This window comes from Ceratotherium simum, chromosome 3, assembly GCF_057802395.1.
Source record: "Ceratotherium simum simum isolate JZ-2026a chromosome 3, ASM5780239v1, whole genome shotgun sequence".
NCBI classification, from domain to species: Eukaryota; Metazoa; Chordata; class Mammalia; order Perissodactyla; family Rhinocerotidae; genus Ceratotherium; species Ceratotherium simum.
In genome coordinates this window covers 37634046-37655394 of record NC_141902.1, presented here as the reverse complement: position 1 = coordinate 37655394, position 21349 = coordinate 37634046, and the positions used below count along the sequence as shown (strand labels likewise).

At 55.9% G+C, this 21349-nt stretch overlaps 2 protein-coding genes and 1 long non-coding RNA gene across 3 annotated transcripts; 1 reads left to right on the top strand and 2 right to left on the bottom strand.

The window, feature by feature from the left end:
- The first annotated feature begins 1840 nt into the window (after nt 1–1840).
- Nucleotides 1841–9785, top strand: CCDC9B (coiled-coil domain containing 9B). The gene is made up of 11 exons (XM_087425162.1): nt 1841–3981; nt 4820–4933; nt 5218–5325; nt 5898–6053; nt 6144–6269; nt 6913–7112; nt 7401–7459; nt 8043–8096; nt 8198–8297; nt 8881–8923; nt 9007–9785. Exons 1-11 carry the CDS (start codon nt 3772–3774, stop codon nt 9547–9549), a joined length of 1713 nt encoding a protein of 570 aa, XP_087281288.1. The 5' UTR covers nt 1841–3771; the 3' UTR covers nt 9550–9785.
- LOC147917529 (uncharacterized) lies at nt 3884–12355 on the bottom strand. Its single transcript, XR_015550138.1, has 3 exons — nt 11958–12355; nt 5886–6027; nt 3884–5491 (listed from the first exon to the last, which is right to left on the bottom strand). It is a non-coding gene; the product is annotated as an uncharacterized LOC147917529 (long non-coding RNA).
- Nucleotides 12356–13223: 868 nt separating this feature from the next.
- Nucleotides 13224–21076, bottom strand: INAFM2 (InaF motif containing 2). The gene is made up of 2 exons (XM_087425152.1): nt 17291–21076; nt 13224–13751 (listed from the first exon to the last, which is right to left on the bottom strand). The coding sequence occupies exon 1, from the start codon at nt 20503–20505 to the stop codon at nt 20041–20043; it is 465 nt and encodes a 154-aa protein (XP_087281278.1). The 5' UTR covers nt 20506–21076; the 3' UTR covers nt 13224–13751; nt 17291–20040.
- Nucleotides 21077–21349: the final 273 nt, after the last annotated feature.

Sequence of the window (21349 nt, the reverse complement as noted above, 5' to 3'; positions counted from 1 at the left end):
ACAACACATACAAAGCCTTCTACTATATACATCTCCAGAGGACACTGACCTTTCTTGAATTTACATACGAATTCCATATGCATTAGCCCCCCTTCCACAGGGGATGACTGCCATGACAGTTCCGGAGATTCCCCTAAAAGGTCAAGAACTCCCCCTCCCGACAACGTGAGGGTGGAGGAAAAACCATTATTGGCGGATAACCAGATAATGCTAATTCCCTTCTAGACAGCCCAAATAAAAATAAAACTAACTCGGGCCGGCCCGGTAGTGCAAGCGGTTAAGTGCACACGCTCTGCTGTGGCAGCCCGGGGTTCGCTGGTTCGGATCCCAGGCGCGCACCGACGCACTGCTTGGCAAGCCATGCTGTGGTGGTGTCCCACATAAAGTGGAGGAAGATGGGCACGGATGTTAGCCCAGCGCCAGTCTTCCTCAGCAAAAAAAGAGGAGGGTTGGCTGATGTTAGCACAGGGCTGATCTTCCTCACAAACACAATAAAATAAAATAAAACTAACTCAAGACACGGGGCAGACGCGTTCTCTGGGCACTGCCCACTCCTCACTTGGAGTGTACCAGACCTTTCCTCTAATGAATCCTTGCTTGCTTGCTGTTGCCGGTGTGTCGGTGTCTGAATTCCTCTCTTATTCTGACCAAGAACCTGGGCAATCCGACTCTTCAGTCTGGTTACATAGGTACACCTCACTCTACAGATGAGGACCAGAGAGATAAGGGACTTACCTAGAGACACACAGCCAGTGAGGAGTGAAGTTAATTTGGAATCCACCATTCCACTCTGCCTCATCTCATGACAAGGTTGAGGAGCAGGAGAAGGGCTGGAGTGCTTATATTTTATTAATCAGCCATCAGCAGAGGCAGCCATTCTGGAAACAGTGAAGGAGGTCTGAGTGGCGCAGGCCCCAGGGGTACGGCCTCTGCCAGGTCTGTGCCCCCAGTCTGGCGTGTGGCCCAGAGGGTCTTTTCTCCGTTGCAGGCCTCCCTCCTGTTTCCTCCTCAGTGAGAATCTCCGGACTGGCAGCCATCTTGTCCTCAGGGCTGGCTCTGGATCTGTGTACTATGACCATCCCAGGTGTGGGGCCGTGGCCCAGCTGGCAGGCCTCCTGAGAGTGTGGGGGACCAGCCAGGGAAGAGATGTGACCTGGACCCGTGGTCGAGGTGCTAGGACAACGGGCACATCCCCAGGCGGAGAGAGGGATGGCACAGAGTGAAGTATCAGCAGAAACAGCGTTGTCCGGTCAGCAAGCAGCGGGGGAAAAGAGCACTGGGCAGGGAGCCAAGCGCCCCGGCTTCTGTCTCATCTGTGCCGCAAACAGGCTGTGCGGCCTGGGCAGATGGCGCCACCTCTCTGGGCCTCCTCATCAATAAAAAAAGGCTTCCACAACTGCGCAGCTTCTCTAGTCCAGTGGAGTTGGGAGGTGCGCTTACGAAGGCTTGGGGAGAGGAGCTGGGGAGCAGGAGACTAGACAGAGAAGAGCCCTCCCCAAACCAGGCCTTGTAACTCTGCTGCCCCCTAGTGGTAGCATGGAGTAACAGAGACGTGGTCTCACCGTGGAGCATCATGCTGGTCGTCCTGCCTCCGGTGGTCTCCTCTCCAGGAGAGGGGAGGCGGGTTCACTTTTAGAGGCCTTTACCACCCACAGCCTCTCTCAGGGCTGCATGTGTTCTGGGTGGAGGGAAAGGCAGTCACAGCCTATGCATAGGATACCCACAGCTATGCACAGGAGAGCATGGGTTATTCCCTCATGTATTCATTCTTTAAGTGCTGAGGGAGGGTCTGTAGTTTGCAAGGGCACTGTGCCAGGTCCTGGGGATCTAGGCACTTAGCACACCATTCCTGCCCTCAGGGAGCCTCTGTCCAATGGCGGGTGCAGAAAAGCAAACCACAGACTCTGGAAGAAATAGGAGAACGTGGGGGCTGCTCCGAGGTATGACATACTCTGTGAGGAACACTGGGAAGCATATGGCCAGCAACCGTGGGGCCCTCTCTGACTGTCAGCTTATCCCGCGCACGTGGGCCTCCAGCCTGATGGGCTGGGAGGCCTCTGTCTCTCGGTTAGGGGAGTTTCTCTGCAGCCGATCCAGAAGAGTTGGGTCACCCTCCCTACAGGATGGCAGGATTTCTACCTGTGTCTGCTGCTCCCCTGCTGCTGTCCTGCCCCTTGCCTGGCTGGGAACAGGAGCGAGGGAGACGGCAGCCCTTGCCTCACCCCTGCAGCCTCCTCTATCTACACCCCTCCTCCCCCACCTGGTCTGGGGGCCTGGGTTCCAAAGACAACAGAGAACAAGAGAACAACAGAGGTCCCCGTGGCCTCTCCCTGTCTCAGGCCAGTGCTCTGCGGGCCTCTCGGCTCCAACAACATGGTGTGGGGCAGGTGATGGGAAGCTTGATTGCCGCTCCACCAGGGACCTGCCCCTGGCCTTCGGAGGCGGGGCTGGAACTCACAGCCTGTGTGGGGTGGCACGTGGAGGGGGTGGGAGAGGAGCTGGTGTGTGAGAGAGAGAAAGGAAGGCCCAGGGTGAGAAGCCTGGCTGCGTCACTGTTGCTGGGAAAGTAGATGAGTCTGACTCAGTGGGAACATCCGGCAGGAAAGGAAGAGAGCGCAGTGGCATTTTCAAGCAGGATGGGAACTCTGGGGCAGTGGTGCTCAGGTGTAGGGGGTCACGGGTGCTGTGTGAAGGCCTAGTCAGGAAAGAGGCTAAGTGTGGTGGGGAATAGAGGGCCGACAGGAAGGCATAGTTCAAGGGGATAGTTCAAGAGGTTGGACCTCTGGTTGCCTGGGCTGGTCTGGGGAGGAGAGAGAGGGCAGCAGGGCTTTCTGCCTTGGAGATAGAAGGGGAAAAGTTGTGGCATGGGATTAGGGAACTGAGGCCTGGTCAATCAGGGATGTGGGGAATGCAGGGACCTCTGACCCTCCCCTCAGGGCCTGGAGGTCGGGCCCTGTTACTTCTGAAACAGAGCCCAGGTGCTCCTGATACAGAGACCACCCCTCCTCCCAGCACTCCCCAAGCCCCAGGTCCCAGAGGCTCTAAGGGTGGGATTGCTGGGCAAGCTGCTCCCCTGGGCAGAGACAGTAGCCTCAGCTGTACTGGGAAGATTTGGGGAGAGCCTTTCCCGAGAAGGGCTGCTTCCTTTCTCGAGGTCAGAGAGGCTGAAAGGGCCAGCCCTGGAGAGCAAGGCTGGGAAGGGTCCAGAGTTAGGAGCCTGAGGAGAGAAGGCCATTGGCCAGTTCTGAGCTGTAGTGGTACGGGGCCTGCAGGGGGACCCAGCTCCCCATGCCAAGGGAGATCAGCTGAGCCTCCCAGGAGTGGCTGTACTTTAAAATACAGGGAAGACAATGTTCAACCTAAAGGAATGAATGACTAATGGGGTTATTTTAGGTATGCAGTAGTACTTGGTGGCCTAGGCTTCTTGATCCCTCTAATTACTTAAACCAGTACCGACCAGAGTGAGGAGAGGCTCATTTGGGGTGGGAGCCCTCAGACCAGGGAGCCCAATGGACTGGGCTGTATCCTTAGGCCTTTCTCTACTAATGGGAGGGATGGGGGCCTACGCCGGCTGCCATCCTCCTGCAGGCAGACCTAGGCTGGGATCCCGCTGGGGCACAGGGCCTGGGGCAGCCAGGCCCCCTGTGTGGGCTCAACCCACCAGGGAGAAGTCCCTGCCAGTCTGTCTGGGGACGCTGGGGCAGGGCACGGAGAGGTGCTGGGCAGGGCCAGCTGGCTGCTGGTGCCCCGGTCCTCGCCCTCTGAGAGTGGATGGGTGGGGGCAGTGGCCGCGGCGTTCCTGGCTGGGAGCCCAGAGGAGTCTTTTGTAATCACAACATGATCTCGTGTGCTGAGCAGCAAAGCCGGCAGGGAGAGGCCGGCAGAGGCCCGGCTCCAGTGGCTCCGGCTTCCCTCCTGCTCTCGCTCCCCCGGGGCTGCTCTGGAATTCTCTCGGTGCCTGCGGTTGCCATGCAGTCGGCTGTGAGTGGCACCTCGCCATTGACGGGGGGCTTTTTGGGGTTGGGAAGGGGCTGGGACACTGACAGCCACACTCTGGGGGCAGCTGGGGACAGCTGGGCCTGGGAAGAAGAGTGCTGTGCCTAGGCGGGTCGGGGGGCTGGACAGGGGCATTGGCCACAACAGAGTCCCTGCAGCCAGAGGGGGACCCGGGGATCTCGGTGCAGAGCCATAGTTCGTCCAGGGTGGCTCCCCGGCTGGGCCTGCTCACCGAGCTGGCTCTCTCCTGCCTGGACTGCCAGCAGCTCCGGCCTGGAGAGGCTGGGCCCGTGGACACGGCTCTTTCCCACAGGCTGGGCACAGGCCTGAGGAGTGGGGTTCAGGGCCTGGGAGCCCAGGACGGAGCAGAGGCCTCTCTTTTCACTGTGGTCCTGGGCCTGGGAGCCAAACAGCTCCCCCTTCGATCTCCTGAATCCCCTGGCAACTTCCCAGTCACGGCAGGTTCCGCTGCCAGAGCCATTTATAACTCCCATTCCAGGCTCAGCTCAGCAGTAGAGCTCCCTGGAGAGCCAGGGGGAGGGGCAGCCCACTGCTGGCAGCTGCCGGCCTGGGTATGAGGCCCTGACCTGAGCCCCTGAGGAGGCAGAGAGATGGGCAGACGGGCCTAGTGGGGTAGGGGCTTGGGGCTTTCCATGTACCATCTCCCCGAGTGACCATTTTCCTTCCTGTGTGACCCTAGCTCTGGGTCTAGGGTTTGTTGCTTGAGTGGTAAAAATATGGTTGGGTGGGAGAATGTGAAAGTTGGGGAACTGGTAAGGGTTGGGCTCAGCAGTCAGGAACTTGGGCCCCCTGCCCTCTGCAGGGGCCTCATGGGGCCGAGTCCCCGATGAGCAGGCAGGAAGAGAAGGACGCAGAGCTGGATCGGAGGATAGTTGCCCTTCGCAAGAAGAACCAGGCCTTACTACGCAGGTACCAGGTGAGTGGGCTGTGACAGGGCCGGGAGGACTGACCGGGTTGGCACTCCCTGTCTGACCCGCAGACCCCTGCATGGTGGTCTCTCCCTGCAGGCTCTGGGCCTGGGGACAGGGTTAGGGTGGGTGTGATCCATCTCAAAGGCTCTGCGAGGGTCTTGGGGACTCTGTGATATGGAGCTCTGCCCCCTGGTGTCCCACTGGTGTCTCTCCGTGTAGGCCTGTCAGCGTTGTGTCTCTGTGCGTCTGGGGGGGCCATGGCCTGTGCTGATCCCAGGCCCTCCCACAGGAGATCCAGGAAGACCGTCGGCAGGCAGAGCAGGGGGGCATGGCTGTGACCATGCCGGAGCTCCTCCGACCTGATGGCCTCACTGTCACCATCAGCCAGATTCCTGGCGTAAGCCCCACCTGGGAGATAGGGTGGGTTGGCGAGGAGGTGGAGGCCCAGCCTGTGCTGGGGGAGGACAACTGTCCCTGCTCCTCTGCTTCTCTTACTTACAGTTCTGGGGTGCACCCACCACTTCCAATCTCAGTGTTGTCCCCTCGTCTCCAAAGGGCCACAGCTGAAAGGCAACCAAATAGAAGCCTCCTCATACCCTTTTCCAGCCCCTGGAACCTATGCCCCAAAGCACAGGCTGCTCCAAATCCCAAACCCCAGGGGGACAGAGAAGTTGGGGCTGAATGCCAGGAACAGTGTCTGAGGGACAAAGCCTCATTGTCAGAATGCTCTGGATTTCCCAGCTCAGAGATGACGGGCCACTGTGGCATCTTGGGCCCTTGGGTGGCCCCAGGCCCTGGATAATCTAATGCCACTGGCATGTGAACGCCCTGCGGAGTCAGCTCCTCTGTGGGCATTCCAGGGAGGGCCAAGGCCAGAGCCCGGCCTGGGGAACCACCCAATGGACCCAGCCCCCAGCTCCTGCCCAGCGCTGCTGCTGCGGCCTGAGGGCACGGCACCTCGTTCTGCAGGAGAAGCGGGTGGTCAGCCGGAACTGGGCGAGGAGCAGCCTGGGATCCAGGGCAGCCGAGGAGATGCTTGAGGATGAGGAGGTGGAGCACCACACCGGTGCTTTCTGCTTGGGGGAGCGGGTGGAGCTGGCTGTGACCATGGAAAACAAAGCTGAGGTGAGCTGGGTGGGTGTGGGAAGCCCAGGCCCCAGGGGGCAGCCTCTTCTTCCCCTGCTCTGCCACCCTGCCCATCCTCATCTCCCCCAGGCCAAGCGGATCGTAAGTGAGAAGCCCAGCAGAGCAAGGAACCAGGGAGCAGAAGGGTCACCTGGAGGGGGCTTGGGCCAGAGCCCCTCTATGCAGATGCCCAGCAGCTCAGATTCTGCACGGAAGGTACATCTTCAAGAGGGTATGGGGAGATAAATGTGGCAGTCCCCATTTGGGGGAGGCCAAGAAGCTGAGTCGCATACGTGCCCCATCCGTGGAGATATGGCCCAGGAGCACCTGCAAGAATTCCCACCCCTTCTTCCTTTCTTGGGCCAGTCTCCCCATTGGGCGGGCCAGAGATGTGACCCAGCCCCTTACCCTATCTGGTCCTCTGGTGGCAAGTGGGTGGGGACCTTGGGGAGGGCCAGGGGGGTGTAGGGGACTGGCCATGTGCCAGGTGTCACCTCTAGGTGGCAGCAGCCCCTAGTCCTGGCTCCGGCTCACGGCTGCTTGGTGCCTCTCCACCCTGGGCCTGTCCACATACCCCTGCAACAACCCCGTGGATAGGTGCTATTATTATCCCCATTTTACAGATGAGAAAATGATACACAGAAAGGTTAAGTAACTTGCCTAAAAGACACAGCTAACAAATGGATGGAAACCGTGCCTATGGCAAACAGCATGTTAGAGATGGCGTGGATCTAATTTTTAGATGGGGACGTCGAAACCTTGAGAGAGGAAGGGGTTAGTAGATTCTCTGGATCCCCGTTCCCAGCCCAGAGCTCTTTCTGCTTCTATCCCCATGGTGCTGCGTGTCTTGTCTTTGCAGGCCACTCGGGAGCCCCGGAGTCCAGGCCTGGTCCCAGGCCCAGCTCCCCGCCGGCCAGTGGGGGGACCCCCAGAGGTGGGCTGGGACTATGCTCAGTGGAAACAGGAGCGGGAGCAGATTGACCTGGCCCGCCTCGCCCGACACAGAGATGCACAGGGTGACTGGCGCCGCCCATGGGACCTGGACAAGGCCAAGCCCACGTGGGTGGCAGGGCTGGGCAGCTCGTTGGGCTGACTTGTTTGTGGGGCTTGGGGTAGGACTGACTGTGGGTGCTTCTTGGAGGGCTGCTGGGACGCTAACCAGGGTGGTGAGGGTCTGCCTGGGGCCTCTGTCTGGGCCCTGGGTCTCCCATCTTTCTTGGGCCTACCATCTCCCTGCTGCCCTCAGGTTTGGGACTGGGGTTGGGGGAGATGGTGTCAGTGTGGGTCTTGCTGCAGCCTCTGTCCTCCCTGTGCCAGCGGCCTGACTCCCTCTCTCTGTCTCCACAGGCCACAGGACTCCAGCAAGCCTCGAGAAGACGGCCCGGCCAGGGCGGGCAGCACCAGGGGTGAGCCAGCACCCACCTCACCCCCTCCCCTCCTTGCTTGTTTCACTCCTCACCCCTTCTTTGTCTCTTTTCTCTATTTCTTGGTTTACCACTTATTTTCAGAGCCGGAAGGAAGCATGGAGAAACATCTTCCTTCCTCTCTCTATCAGAGGAGGGCACCATGACCTCCCTTCTCACCCTCCAAACCCCAGCTCCTGCCCCGAGTTCTGACCCCCGAAGGTCTGCGGAGGAGGCTCATGAGGAAGTCTGCCCTGGGGTCCCTTTGGGCTGTTGGTCCCTCCTGGGTGAAAGCTCTCGTTCCTTGCCCCCGCCCTATTGTAGGAACAGCTCTGGCCTGTGAATTACTGGCCCCTCATTCCACACACGAGGAAGCTGGCGCTGGAGATGCTGGGCCAGTCACCTGGCCAGGAGTGGCAAAGCGAGTGCAGGGACCCAGCCCTCCTGACCCCCGGGGCCAGGGTTCCTTTTGGGAACCAGAAAACCCACAACTGGACTGACAGCTTCCTGGTCCTGGAAGAACTCGTGTTCCTGCTTTGGGTCCTTTGTCACCCCACCCTTTCCCCATTTCCTTTGCCCCACTTAGGTCCCAGGAGCCACCGGAAGCTGCAACCACCACTGTTGCCCCCTGATGGCAAAGGTGAGTTGGGAGAGAAGGAGCAGCAGGGTCCCATGACCTGGTGAAGGAGCTGGGCTGCTATGGCCTTCTTTTCTCCTTGATTTGTGGACCATCTCTTGCAGGTGGTACTACTCGGGGTGGGCAACCCAGCAGACCCTCGGGGGCATCAGCCACACGCAGCAAAGCCCGGGGGATGGAGAGGCTGACTGGCAGGGCCCGCAGGTAACAGGTGGCAGGGGGCACGATCAGGGGAGGCATCTGGGCTCCCTGATTTCCTGCATCTCCCTTGCCCCTGGGAAGTCAGCACCGGCACTGGTCCAGGTGCTCACTCCAGCCCCCAGGGCCTCTGCCTCCTGCCTGACTGCTGCCTGGCGGCAGGTTAATGAGATGTGAGGAGAGGCCATCAGCAAAGGCAGCAGCAGCAAGAGCCTGGTGCCCAGGGAGGCCAGCAGTAATTACAGCAGTTACCTTCCCCCGAGAAGTCAGGCGCGCCTTTCCCAGGCAGTGCAGGCAAGGACACGCCTGGAGTCCCCGCAGAACTCAAGGTGCTGCAGGCTTGGCCATAAACAACAGCTGGGGACTTGGGATGGGGCTAAGATGGGCGGTGTTCAGAGGAAATGAATGGATTTGGGGAGCAAGGTCAGTTGCAAGGAAAGCATCCTGGAGCCTCGTTCTGGCTCTGATGCTCCTCTGAGACCCTTGGGCTCTAGCTTCTCCCTGGGGAACATGGGCCACCAGCTACAGAGTGGGGGATGTGAAGTGGGGTGGGTAGGAGTGGGGCCTGCCATGTGCTGTGTTTCTACAGGTGGGAAATGAAGGAGGACAAAGAGGGGCTGGAGAGTCAGGAGGTGAGTACTTGGGCATAGGCTGGGGCAGGATAGGGACATGGTCCCCGAATTCACCAGCCAGGAGGGCCAATCTCTTGTTTCAGGGAAGCCAAAGCACCAGAAAGACTCCAAGTGAGAAGGAACATGCACTGACACAGAGCAGGATGGAGCCGGGCAGACCCACGAGCGCCCCAGCAACCAGCCCAGCCCCAACAACCCCAGAGGGGCCGAAAGGGGAGTCAGGAGCTTCCACAGCCAGTCCTGGCCCTGGCTCTCCACAAAACACTGACTTGGTTCCCCTTGACCTCTCTCTAGGAGGGGCTAGTAGCCCTGGACCCAGGGAGAGTGTGTGTGCACTCAATCTAAGGCCTGGGTCTCAGGAGAGCCCTGTGTCCTGCCCGGATGGTTCTGAGCAGCCCCTGGGGTGGCACGATGACCCCCAGGCCAAGCTGGAAGTCCAGACTTGCTCTGAGCCACAAAGAGGAACAGGGCCCCTAGAGCCCAGAGAAGACAGGTCTGGTAAGGCTGGGGCCCAGCAGGGCCTGGCACCGCGAAGCAGGGCCCCCAGAGGAACTGGCCAAAGGGCGAGGGGCACAGGAGGCATGAGGAGCAGGACAGGGGGTCCTGGCCCTGCAGGAAGATGCTGAGCAAAGCTCCTGTGGGCAGGGGCCAGGCTGGGGAGAGGAGGAGGGAGGAACGCAGTCAAGAGTCTCCTGTGTAGTGGGCGTCTGGTTGCTGGTGGCTGTGGCAGTCTAGCTGAGCAGTTTGCCTAACTCTCTGGCAGAGTGACATTGTGAGGGCAAGTAGCTGTCCTTCCCTGCACCTCACGTGCACATCCCTGTGCACATGTGTGTTTTCATGGGCAGGTACAGCCCCTGGTGTATTCCTGTGCCACACGTGGTCTCTGAAGCTGGCGAGCCCTGTCCTGGGCCAACTGCTGCCCAGGCCACAGGCTTCCCTGCCATAGTGAGAGAACACAGCTTGGAAACATGCAGCACCTGGCTCGCCTGGCTCCCGTCACCCCCAGAGCCTGGCCTCCCTCTCTAGCTGCCAGCTTCCGGCTCCTCAGGTGCAGGCAGCCTCAGCAGCTGGCACGGCCAGCCTAGGCCTGGGCCCTTTCCCACACCTCTGACTTGCACCCAGGTGACTCACGGTCCCAGATGCACAGGACGGCCAAACCAGGGGAATCTCAGAATCAGCTGGCAGACTCTCGCCTTTCTGGAAGAGGAGGCTGTGGTTCAGAGAAAGGGAGGCCACACCGCCAGGAGGGACTGAGCTGGGGACAGAAATGCAGAGCTTGGGTCTCCTCTGCGAAAGGGAGGGTGCCTGGAAAGGCCTCCTCTCTGAAATGCGGTGGGGTTGAGTGAGGAGGGGACAGCTTTCTCTCCCCACAGTAGGGTGGTGAGCTCACCATCAGGGACTCCCTGCCCCACACCCAGGTCAGACGTCAAGTGCACCCTGAATGGGGGAATGGCAGCCCTGCCACCTAGGGCTGTTTCCTGCCATCTCCTACTTCCTCTTCCCCACCACTTCCCTGCACCATGATCATGCAAAAGCAAAGACTCAGACAGGGACTGAGACAGAGAAGCAGTGACTCCAGCTAAGTACGACATCAGGACTTGTCTTTCCTACTTAGTCTCCGTTCCTGCCCCTCCCCGGAGGCGAACGTCTGGTGAATTATCCAGACTCCGCACAAGCTGTGGCTTCCTCTCAATTCAACAAACATTTCCTGAGCACCCACTACCAGCAATGCAGCCGGTGGGCGATGGTGACTTTGCCAACAAGAGGGAGGGAAGAGACAGTCATCCAGCAGATCCAGGCAGCACAGCAGGAGCTGTTCTTGGCTGTAGGTGCCTGACAGGGGCTGAGGATGGTGGTAGGAGCCCAAAGGGAACCATCTCACCTCTGCTCACAAAGGCAGGTGTTCTTCCCTTTCTCGTCGTGTGTGCCCTTTGCCCCCAAGCCCTTGCCTGGATCTCCCCACATGACCTCCTCTGCTCCCCTCCTCTCTAGCCCTGCCATGGTTGTTGCCTATACTGCTGGTCCCTGGACCACACTTGGAGTAGTAAGAGTTTGGAGTAGAATATATGGAGGGCTAGGGGCAAAGATGGACTCTAGACTCTAAGGGCTGGTTGCTGGCTATGTAGGGGATGGGGGAGGGCTGCCCCTCCCGGGTGGGAGCTTCCTGGCTTCAGAGTGGGGTGGGAAGCTGAGGCTCCTGGGAAGATGCTTGAGAGGCCAGTGAGTGCGTGGTGCCAACTTCCTTTAGTGGGGAGTGAGACAGCCGGTAGGGAATAGGATGAGGTGAAGGGGGCTGGAAGAGGTTGGTGTGGGGTTGGTTAGAGGAGTTTTGGAAAGGCTTGGGAACATTCCTGTGCAGATGGGAAAAAGACCCCTGTGAGCCATGACTAGGGCAGGGTGAAAGATACCCAGCCCAAGTTTTCCTCTTGCCTTCCCGGCACACATATATGCTTTGGAGCATGGAGCCAACCCTGGAACCCACGACTCCCAAAGGATAGGGCTAGGGTAGAGCCGGTTCAGGCAGAGCCCTTGAATTCAGATGTCTCCAAAAATCATTGTGATCAAGAATTCGAATTCTGAGATTCACAAACTGCTCCCAAACTCCGATGCTGCCGACTGTGCAGATGTGCCTTAATTAACGGGGATATGCCACAGCAGGTTTGACTATGGGATGGGGATGTAGGATTTGGGCAGAGCTGATTCAGCCTTCAGAACAGGACCTAAGCAGGAGAGAAAGCTGGGCAGAAGGGCTATGGAGAAATAGGGCTTCTCTCCCTGGGGGTAACATCTAGAAGGACGTTAGGAGAAAGGATGCCATGGGAGTCACTAGGGGTTGGAGAGAGTGGAGTCTGGCACTGGGTGTCTTCAGTGGAGGAAGACTGTAGTGCAAGGCAAGTATCACTGAGCTTTCCTCAGCAAAAGGGAGCCCTTCTTCAGGATAAGGGACCTACAGCTATGGTGGCCACCCCTCTTGCTCTAGGATGGAACCAGCTATGGAGCAGGAGGGAGGGTAGTTAGACACCTTTCCACAAACCTTGGGGTCATAAAAGGCTGGTGTATCTCTTCCTGGCTCCTTTGTTTAAAGGCCTGGCTGGGAGCCTTCCTCTTGGATGCCCTTCTCTCCAACCAACAGACAAGACTGCTCCTCAAAGGTGGGAAGTTCTTCACGAGACATGGCTATCAGGAACCCAGGCACAGAGCTGGAGGGACTGAGAAGGGACAGCACACAGGGTAAGAGGGAGCCAGTAAGGAGATGACAGCTTTACCTAAGGCCTCAAAACAAGGAGGGCAGAAGAGGCGGAGGGCATCTCCATCCTGGGTCCATCTCACCTTGCAGAGGGGAGTGGCGGACCATTGCAAGGGAGGCATGTATTCTGATGACGGGCAGCATGGTAGAGTGGAAAAAACATGGGCCTTGGGGTCAGACAGACCGAATCTGAATCCTAGGTCTGCCATCTGCTAGCTGGGTGACCTCGGTCAATTTTAACCTCAAAAAGCCTCAGTTTTCTTATCTGCAAAATGGGGCTAGTAATACCTACCTTGAAGGGTTGTTGAGAAAAATAAAAGATAAGAGTATGCAAAATATACCCAGCCCACAGTGGGTACTCTATGGATGGTAGCCTGGCACACAGAAGGCACTCAGTAAATATCTGTTGAATAAATGAAGTAGCTATTTGGTGTGATCTCTGTCTACTTTGTTTTCTATCTTTTCCTTTACCTTCTCTTCTAGTCTCATCTTCACTGGGGTCAATACATCAATACACTCTTAGGGAACAAGGGATGGTTTGTAAAGTTTACCCAACCTCCCAGGACAGTGAGCTTCTTCAATCCCCTAGGAGAGTCTGGTTGAGGCCAGATAAAGGCCTCACGAAGTAACCCTGCTCTTACAGGGAGTGTTCTTCACCCTCACTCACGGGCTGGATCACAAGGACGTTCCAAGCATTTTCCCTTAGCTCTCACAGCTCGGAGTGGTTCCTCTTTGCTTCTGTTTATGTCAGTAGGAATCTCATGAACTCACATCACAGTTTTTGTTTTTCTAATATTTTCCCCAGAAACAAACTCCCTTGTGGAGTTCCACACCTGCCAGAGTTAAAGTTTTTACCCAAAGGAGCAGCATGACTGTTTTCTTATGGTCAAGGGACAGGTCATTGGGGATCCCTGGAAGCAGGGGACCCCCAGCCATCTAACAAGGCACAAGTTTGGAAGGTGTGACCGCCAGTCACCTGCAGCCCCAGCCCCGGCCTCAGGGATAGGAATAACAGGAAAAGATGGTACTAGCCCCCAAAAGAACAAAGGAAATGGCAAAACTCTCCATATGGCTACATCTTATTTTGGGGACTAACTCAGGGGGTCAAGGGAAAAGAAGAACCTCAAGACACCACTTCACTTCTGCCTCTTGAGTCATTTATCAGTATCCACAGACCTCGGCCAGCCTCTCTTTCTGAGCGAGGGTTATCAGGGCTGACAAGGAAGGCCCACACAAGCTGGCCACAACCTCACTGAGCCGGGAACTGGAGGCTGGGGAAGGCAATGAGAGGAGCCCACAGACAGGCTGCTTTCTCTCAACAAGTCTGCCAGCCTACATCACAGCCTCTCATTAAGCATCCACTTGACACCGCCGAAGTGAAATAGCGCAGACCTGGCACCAGAAAGAACAAATGTGGCACCCATTGCTCCTTTTAAGGACTGGCTCGAGAAGCAGCAGGCCCCAGGGCAGGAGGTGAGGCAGACAGATCAGTACCTTTGTGGAAGAGGGAGGGAGGACTCTTTTAGGCCTGCCTCCTTCTTAACAAGCTCTCCAGGGCAAATTCTTCTGCAACCATCAAACCTACAAGCGTCAAAAATAACCATCAATATAGGCTTTTTCCCCTTTTCTTACAAAGTCTAGGGACACTGTGTCACAGTGTACAGGGCAGCTGGCTTCAACCAAGAAAGGGGGTCAAAAGTCACCTTGATAACCATCTGTCAAAACAGAAATACCCTAACCCTAAGCTACAGAATCAGAGGGAAAGGCTGGGCCAGTGGTTCTCAAATTTTAGTGTATGTCAGAATCACCCGGAAGGCTGGTTAAAACGCAGTGCTGAGCTCCATCCCCTGAATTTCTCATTCAGCAGGTCTGGGATGGGGCCTAAGACACGGCATTTCTAACAAGTTCTCAGGTGATGCTGATGGTCTGGGCATTGGTGTAATGTTTACTACCTGCCCCTTCACACTACTTTCCATGCATCATTTTTGCCCAAAGGGACAGATGGTCCCTTGAAAATATATTACCTCATGTGTACACACTGTACTTTTATTCCCAAGATCTCTAAGCCCTGTCACATCAATTAGCTCCATTTGCTCTCATGAAGTCCCATTTGGTCAGGAGGAAAGAGAGGGGTCAAGGGCCATGACCAATGCCACTGCTTAGCCCGAAGGTTTCCTATCTTGCAGTTCAGGGGTCCCTCCCAAGAGTACTTGCCTCCCTCCCAGGTCCTCATGATGCTGTGAGCTGCCTACGGCTTAGAGACTGGCTGCTGTGACTCAGTGCTGCCCAGACCACCAGCAGGGGCTGAGGGCAGGTGGCCTCCAGGACACAAATGGGAGGAGACCTCAACTCGACTCTGAACACTAAGGTAGCAGAGAGACGTATATTTAAAAGGAAATCCTTGGTAATCAGCATAATTGCTTTTTTGGATAAGTTGGTTTTGGGACTTGTAAAGCTCACTTGGCACACTGTAGACACTAAATAAGTAGTTCTTGAATTAACGGCAGTGGTTTATAGAAACTATTCTAAGAAAAGTTAGGATCTTATTGCTATTTAAGTGATAAGCTATTGCAGAAACAGATTAATGAAGATAGGAAAACAGGGCAATTACAAGGACAGATTCTTGTTGGCATGACTGCAAACTCCTTGAGGGCAAGACCTGTGTGATACTTTTCTGGTCCCCCATAGTAGCTTAACAAATGTTGATAGAACTGAATGGGGCACAGGGAAACTGGTTTGACCTGGGTGCTCCTTACTGACCAGGCAGCTCACGTGCATGGTACCACTGGGAGTCATGGCTGTTTCTGCACTTAGGATGGAGGGCCTGATACAGTCTGAGTGTGTAGTTAAAAAAAAAAAGTTTCTGTATTTTTTAAATTAGCTACTGGAGAGACAAAAAGCATAACACAGGTTTTCTGGCAGCAGAAACCCACAGGCTATGTCAGCAAGTAAAACAGATGTGACCAAAAGACTGTTGATAGAGCAGGTATATTTATAGCTCAACATTACGCCATTGGGACAGGACAGAGGAGACAATGGATGGGTCGTATATTCTATGTTCCCTCTGTTAAGCACCACATGGAATACAGCTGTGGACTTCTGGTGTCTGGAAAGAACATGCAGGCCAAGGCCCAGTCCCTCCGCTTGGAAATAAAGAAACCGTGGCCAGAATGGCCAGGGCAGCTGTGATTTGCAGGGGTTTTCTTTAGCAATCCACTCCCTTGAGCCAGATTACGGGCTGTGGATGTGGGTACACAAGTGGATTATGACAGTGACACCACACGACACTAGGGCCAATTTTATTCGGCACAGTGATCAACCAGGTGATCCACAAACTCAGAGCACCCCCTACTGTGTGCCCAGGCACTGAGCTTAGCGGTGGTCCTGTGAAATGAGCAAAGCCATTGTGGTCCCTCCCTCCACCCAGGGAGACAAAAAAAAAGTACAGCTGTAGCCGTTTTGTTACTGCATTACAATTCCAGAAATACCTCCATTCTCTGCAGACAGGAAGGGGAGGACAATTATTACCCCTCTTAAATAGCTGTGGTAGCCCTAAAGCTTGGGACCTGACCTTTCAGTTCCCCTTAAAGAAACATGTAGAAACAAGTAGATGCTCTCCACTCAGCATTTCAAAACAGGATATAAATACTCAGCTCAAGAACACGCTATCTTAGAATTCCCTAGTGAAAACTGAAAAACAAGGTAGACAGGAAAGCTTCCAAAGCTGTGGTCTCATACCACACAGAAATCCAGAGCTGTGAGGAAGGAAAATATATCTTATGCTTAAACGTCAGAGAAACACTTCTTTGCACCTCAACATCGACGGGGGAAAGAAATGATACCCCCACAATCTCAGTCTAAACGGCTTAGCCAACTCCTGACCCCTCACCCTCCAAAACTTCACTTTCCAAAGAGGATTATCTCTTCCTTCAAATGCAGGCTGGCAGGGAATAAACGCACAGTGTAACTTTTTTTTTTTTGTAAGGAAGATCGGCCCTGAGCTAACATCTGCCAATCCTCCTCTTTTTGCTGAGGAAGACTGGCCGTGGGCTAACATCCATGCCCATCTTCCTCCACTTTATATGGGACGCTGCCACAGCACGGCTTGCCAAGCGGTGCGTTGGTGCACGCCCAGCATCCAAACTGGCGAACCCCGGGCCGCCACAGCAGAGTGTGCGCACTTAACCGTTTGCGCCACCGGACCGGCCCCAGAGTAACTTCTTTTTTTTTTTTTTAATTTTATTTATTTATTTCCCCCCAAAGCCCCAGCAGATAGTTGTAGGTCATAGCTGCACATCCTTCTAATTGCTGTATGTGGGACGCGGCCCCAGCATGGCCGGAGAAGTGGTGCGTCGGTGCGCGCCCGGGATCGAACCCGGGCCGCCAGCAGCGGAGCGCGCGCACCCAACCGCTAAGCCACGGGGCCAGCCCCCAGAGTAACTTCTAATATAAGTGAACACCTAGAATGATCCTGGCGGTCCAGGTGCAAAGCAGTTGAAGGAAAGTAATCTCCCTTTGCACAGACCTCTCCTTCCTGACTCAAAACCTGATGGACAATTTTGCAGGTAATTTCTAACCCTTGAAAATAAAGCTATTCCGACCACTGCTCCCTGCCCACCAGGCCCTGTTCTGGTGGAACAGTGCCCTTCTCATCGGCCAGCAGTCTCCTGCTGCACACACTGCTGTATGTGCCCAACATGTGAAGCCGCGTGCAACTGCAGAAGCCACATGTCACTGTCTCCAGAAAGGAGGGGCTGACTAGAAGAACCTCAGAAACTCTCTCCCCTTCTGCTCTGCCTTACCAAGCCCTCTCACAGAAAGCCATTGTGTAGGCTGAAGCGGGAAATAAAAGAAGGGCGGACTTTTTCCATGCTTCCCTGCAGACTAGAAGGAGATGTAAAAGCACAGCAGCCACCCCCCAACAGCTCTGGAAAAGTGCAGGCCTCAGGGGGCCCCCCTCACACTGGCTTCTCACTCGGGTTTGTACTGGGCAGCATTGTCTGATAATGAGCTGAGCTCAATTGCTTGCCATGTATTTTGCAGCATAACTAATCGCTTATGTTTGTGGTTTTCACCCACATGTCTTTTATTGTTTGCCTTGTGGGGAGGAAAAGCCTCACCTTTGAAGCAACCTACACCTTCTCTCAGCGTTTGGCTCTCTTGCTTCCTCCATCGCAGACAAAGCTCTGACCAACCACTGCAGGTGCACAGGTGTGGCTTTCCCAGTGTTAGTGCTTCTCGAGCTGCCTGGGGGCCAATGATTTAAAGATGAGAACAGTGATGCTATCAGGAGGCTTCATCCTCACCTCAGCTCTCAGCCAGCTCAGTGTTTGTAATAATTTTTAATATGCACACTTACTGGTCTCTTAGCTTCCTCAGCTAGGCAGCTCAGAGTCCTGTAATGCCGATTTTTTCAACCTTTTTAAGGTGGCTGATCTAGATATCACTGTTCTTCCGACCCCATGATTGCTTCCCGATGAAGACGGATTCCTGCCACCTTCACTAATCAATTCAGTCAAGCCATCAGGCACAGAGAACAGCAGGGCAATTGCTTTTTCCTCCTACACCTATTTATCACCACCCATCCACCATCTCAGACCATTTCCTCTTCCACCCTCTCCTCCTTCCCCAAGAAGTATGAAAAAGAGAAACAATCAACTTACATAGAGTTCTTAGAATGTATTTTTGTTCACCTGAAAAATAAAACTTTTAAAAAATATACAGGACTTTTTAAGTACAGGTATACCTTAAATGGCTGAGTTATAAATAATGTCTCTGGTCGTGTTCCCAGCTAGAGCTGGAGTTAATGTCCCAGTTCCAGTGAAGGCTTTAGAGAGGCAGAAGGCCAGCAGCTGGGTCTGCGAGTGGTCTCTCTAGACTCTGTAATCCACCCCAAAGTGGATTAAACAGTCCCAAATGCAGGGGTCAGGATGGGGACAGGGGACTGGATTCCCAGATGTACTTCCGCAAGTTCAAAGGATTCTTGGAATAAGAGATTAATTTACAAATTATTAAAATATAGGACTAAAAATTCACACAATAAATATAAATTACAGGCTATTATTGAAGTTATAAAGTGGCATTTTATGTTTCTTCCCCCCAGACCCCCACCCAAAATTTAAAAAGGCCTCAAAGGCTTCCTAATGACCAAAGTCAAGTCAGCTGCTCAGAAATCTCCTCCAAAGACACCTTGAGGGAGCTACCAGCCTGCCCCTAGGCTGTGACAGCTCAGCTGCTGTTATCTTGCCCACAGCAGGACATGGCTTAAAACAAGGCTGTTGTCCTGTAAACTTGGATCAGAGCTAACTAGAGTATAGGCCAGAAAACTGGAGAGACAAACTGTTTCAGGACTCAGGTGGATACGTTTTTGTCTTTTTTTTAAAAAAAGTGCCTCATTTCCCAAAAAGGAAACACTAAGGGTTTTGATATCTTGTCACTACCCACACTCAATTGCCTAAAAGCAAGTGGCAGAAGGAAATGGAGTCCAAGTTGATGTATAATTCTTGCTGCCCCAGAGTATACATATGTCATTTCTCTCAATGTTTCTCATCTCAATAAAAGTATAGGCTGCATATACGTAGGGTTTATCAGGAGAGGTAAAGACAAGCCAATTTAACCTTCCCATGGCTGGTCTATTATCTGGCTATCAAAGCACGATCCTGAGTTTGAAGCCCACCTTTCAAGCGTTTCCGGTTCTATACAAAACTCAAAACCAGGGGACATTCTCAAAGCTCTGGTTTTGCCACAGATTTCATCTTAATCGCAGGGCTACATTGTCACTACAGGCTCAGGAAGGAGGGAAGGCGAGGGTGATGACTGGCACAAGACAAGATCTTTAGAAGCAGCAAAAAAAAAAAAAAAAAAAAAAGCAAGAAAGATAAAACACTTGTGAGCCACTCTACATACACAAGCTTGCTTTTCTAAAAGAACTCTGTGAGGAGAAGGCCAAGAATCAAAGCACAGAGGCATTGCTCTTTCCCTTCCTTCTGCCCTGGCCCCTCTCCAGATACTCTAGGCTGCAACAGGAAGCCTCTTGGGTGGGGGCACTAGGGTGGGAAGAGGAGGCGATCAGTACATTCCCCACCCTCTCTAAACTGCTTCTACTTCTCCTAAGGTTTTCCACTGTCCTTTCAACAAGTCTAAGAATGATTATACTCTTTTGTGTCATAAACCTATCTTTCTGAAATAGGAGGGGGAATAGGGGAAAGAGTGGGTGATGAAAAAAACAGTGTTTGTGCCCTCCTGGCTAGCTGCACTTTGGGGGCCAGCAAATAGCCGTTGCTTGACCCCATCAGTCAGTAGCTACCCAGGGTGTGGGAGGATACATATAGTTTTATGTAATTATAGCTTCTAGTGCATATGTCAACAACTATATACAGGGATCTAGAAATTAAATGCATCTGTGGCCACTGCAACTAGGTTGACATACCTGAGCTCCACTACTTTAGGTGCCCTCCTCCTTGCGAGAGCTTCAGCTTATTAAAGAAGAGCCCCTACAGCTCCCTCCTTCCCCTGAGTCTTGGGGGAAAGCCCGAGTTACCCCTGCATGTAGGATACATAAGAGCGAGCTGCGGAGAAGGGTTCGGTGCTGGGATCTCCCCGCCCCTCCCCCATGCCCCTTATGGCTCAGGGCCCTGGCGCAGCACGGTCCTGGGAAGACCAAACCCGGAGCCCCCAGAGAATCGTGGTCCCTTGGCTGAAGATCAGGCTGCAGGCCACTCGCCTCCGGGGAGAGCCGGCGATCGTCGGGGGGAAGGGAGCGTTCACTCCGGTGGGGGTCACTCCCGCGGGCTCCCCGCCGGGTCCTGCTGCAAAGTCCTGCCTCCAGGCTGGAAGAGGACGTTTCCCGGCCGCCCCTGGCGCGGAGGGTTCAACGACTCCCGGGCGCCCCCGCGGCTTCCTCCTCGTCCTCCTCGGGCCCCCGCGGCTGCTCCAGCGGCCCGGCCAGGGGGCTGTCGGCCGAGGGCCCCGGAGGCATGGGCCGCGCCGCCTGCAGCGGGGGCGCGTCGCGCGGCGCCTCGCGGCGGGACGACCCCGTGGCGTTGGGCCCCGCCGCCGCCGCCGCCCCCGAAGTCCCGGACGGGCCGGTGGCGTTGGAGCCGCCGGGGGGCGGGCCGGCGGCTCCCCCCGAGGTCCCCGCGCCCACCGGCTGCCAGATGAGGCTGTAGTAGACGGCGAGCACGATGGCGGCCAGCGACACGGAGAGCACGTAGACGAACACGGTGGCGAGCCGGACCCACTTCTTGTTGGTCTTGGCCGCCATCTTCGCCTTCTTGTCCCCGGTGTAGGTGGCCGGCTTGCCCCGCTCGGCCGGGGCCGCGTCGCGCTCCTTCATGGGGGGGCCCCGGCCTTTGCCTCGGTGCTCCACGGCCCCGGCTGGAGGGGGCCTGGCGGCCTGCGAGGACTGGGCAACGGGAGGCCCGGCGCCCTCGGTTCCGGGCCGCTCCGCGCTCCGCCGCCGCTCCTCACGCCGCCCGCCCGCGGCCCGCCACCGCGTCGCTGCAGCCGCCGCCGGGGCCTGGACCAGTCACCGCCGCCAGCGCCGCCGCCGCCGCCGGCCCGTCAGCTGCTTCCCCGCCGCCGCCACAGTCACAGCCCCCACAGCCGCCCGGCTCCGCGTCCCCATCCGCCGCCGCCACCGCCTGCCCGGCCGCCGGCTGCCCGGTCTTCAGTGGCCGCGCGGACAGCGCTCCGCTCCAGCCGGGCTCCCCCGCCTCGCGCGCCGGCAATAGGGGCGGGGGAGAGCGCTGCTGGGGGCTGCCTCTTAAAAGGGCGACGCCGGGGTCCGGAAGTGCCGCGCGGGGAGGCGGGCTTCTGTCGTGCTCCGCGAGCCCCGCCAGGACGCCCCGTTAAGAGAGAGTTAAAGGAGGCTGATTCTTAAAAGGGCAACGCCGCCGCCACCTCCTCGCGGGCTGGCGAGATGAGGCTAGGAGCCTCGGGCGCTTCTTTAAAAGGGGAACAGCATCGTTTGGGGCGGAATGCGGAACTGGAAGGCGGGCGGGGAGGGGCGGTCACAGTGCGGAGCTGTCAACTCTCGCACCTCCTCTCTCCGTCCTGACTGTCCGAAGTGACAGGTGGAATAGCAGCAGCGGCTCTGGCCCTCAGGCCTCAGTTTACCCCCAGAATTGGGGGTGATACCAAGCTCGTGCTCGCGGCTCGCGCCCCGCTCCACGTACTTT

Bases quoted from the DNA above. Each gene is read 5' to 3' on its own strand.
- CCDC9B (XM_087425162.1), top strand. From the start codon at position 3,772: ATGGGTGGGGGCAGTGGCCGCGGCGTTCCTGGCTGGGAGCCCAGAGGA. The intron at 3,982-4,819 runs GTGAGTGGCACC...TGCCCTCTGCAG, and splicing joins CGGTTGCCATGCAGTCGGCT to GGGCCTCATGGGGCCGAGTC. The intron at 6,270-6,912 runs GTACATCTTCAA...TTGTCTTTGCAG, and splicing joins GCTCAGATTCTGCACGGAAG to GCCACTCGGGAGCCCCGGAG.
- INAFM2 (XM_087425152.1), bottom strand. From the start codon at position 20,505: ATGAAGGAGCGCGACGCGGCCCCGGCCGAGCGGGGCAAGCCGGCCACC.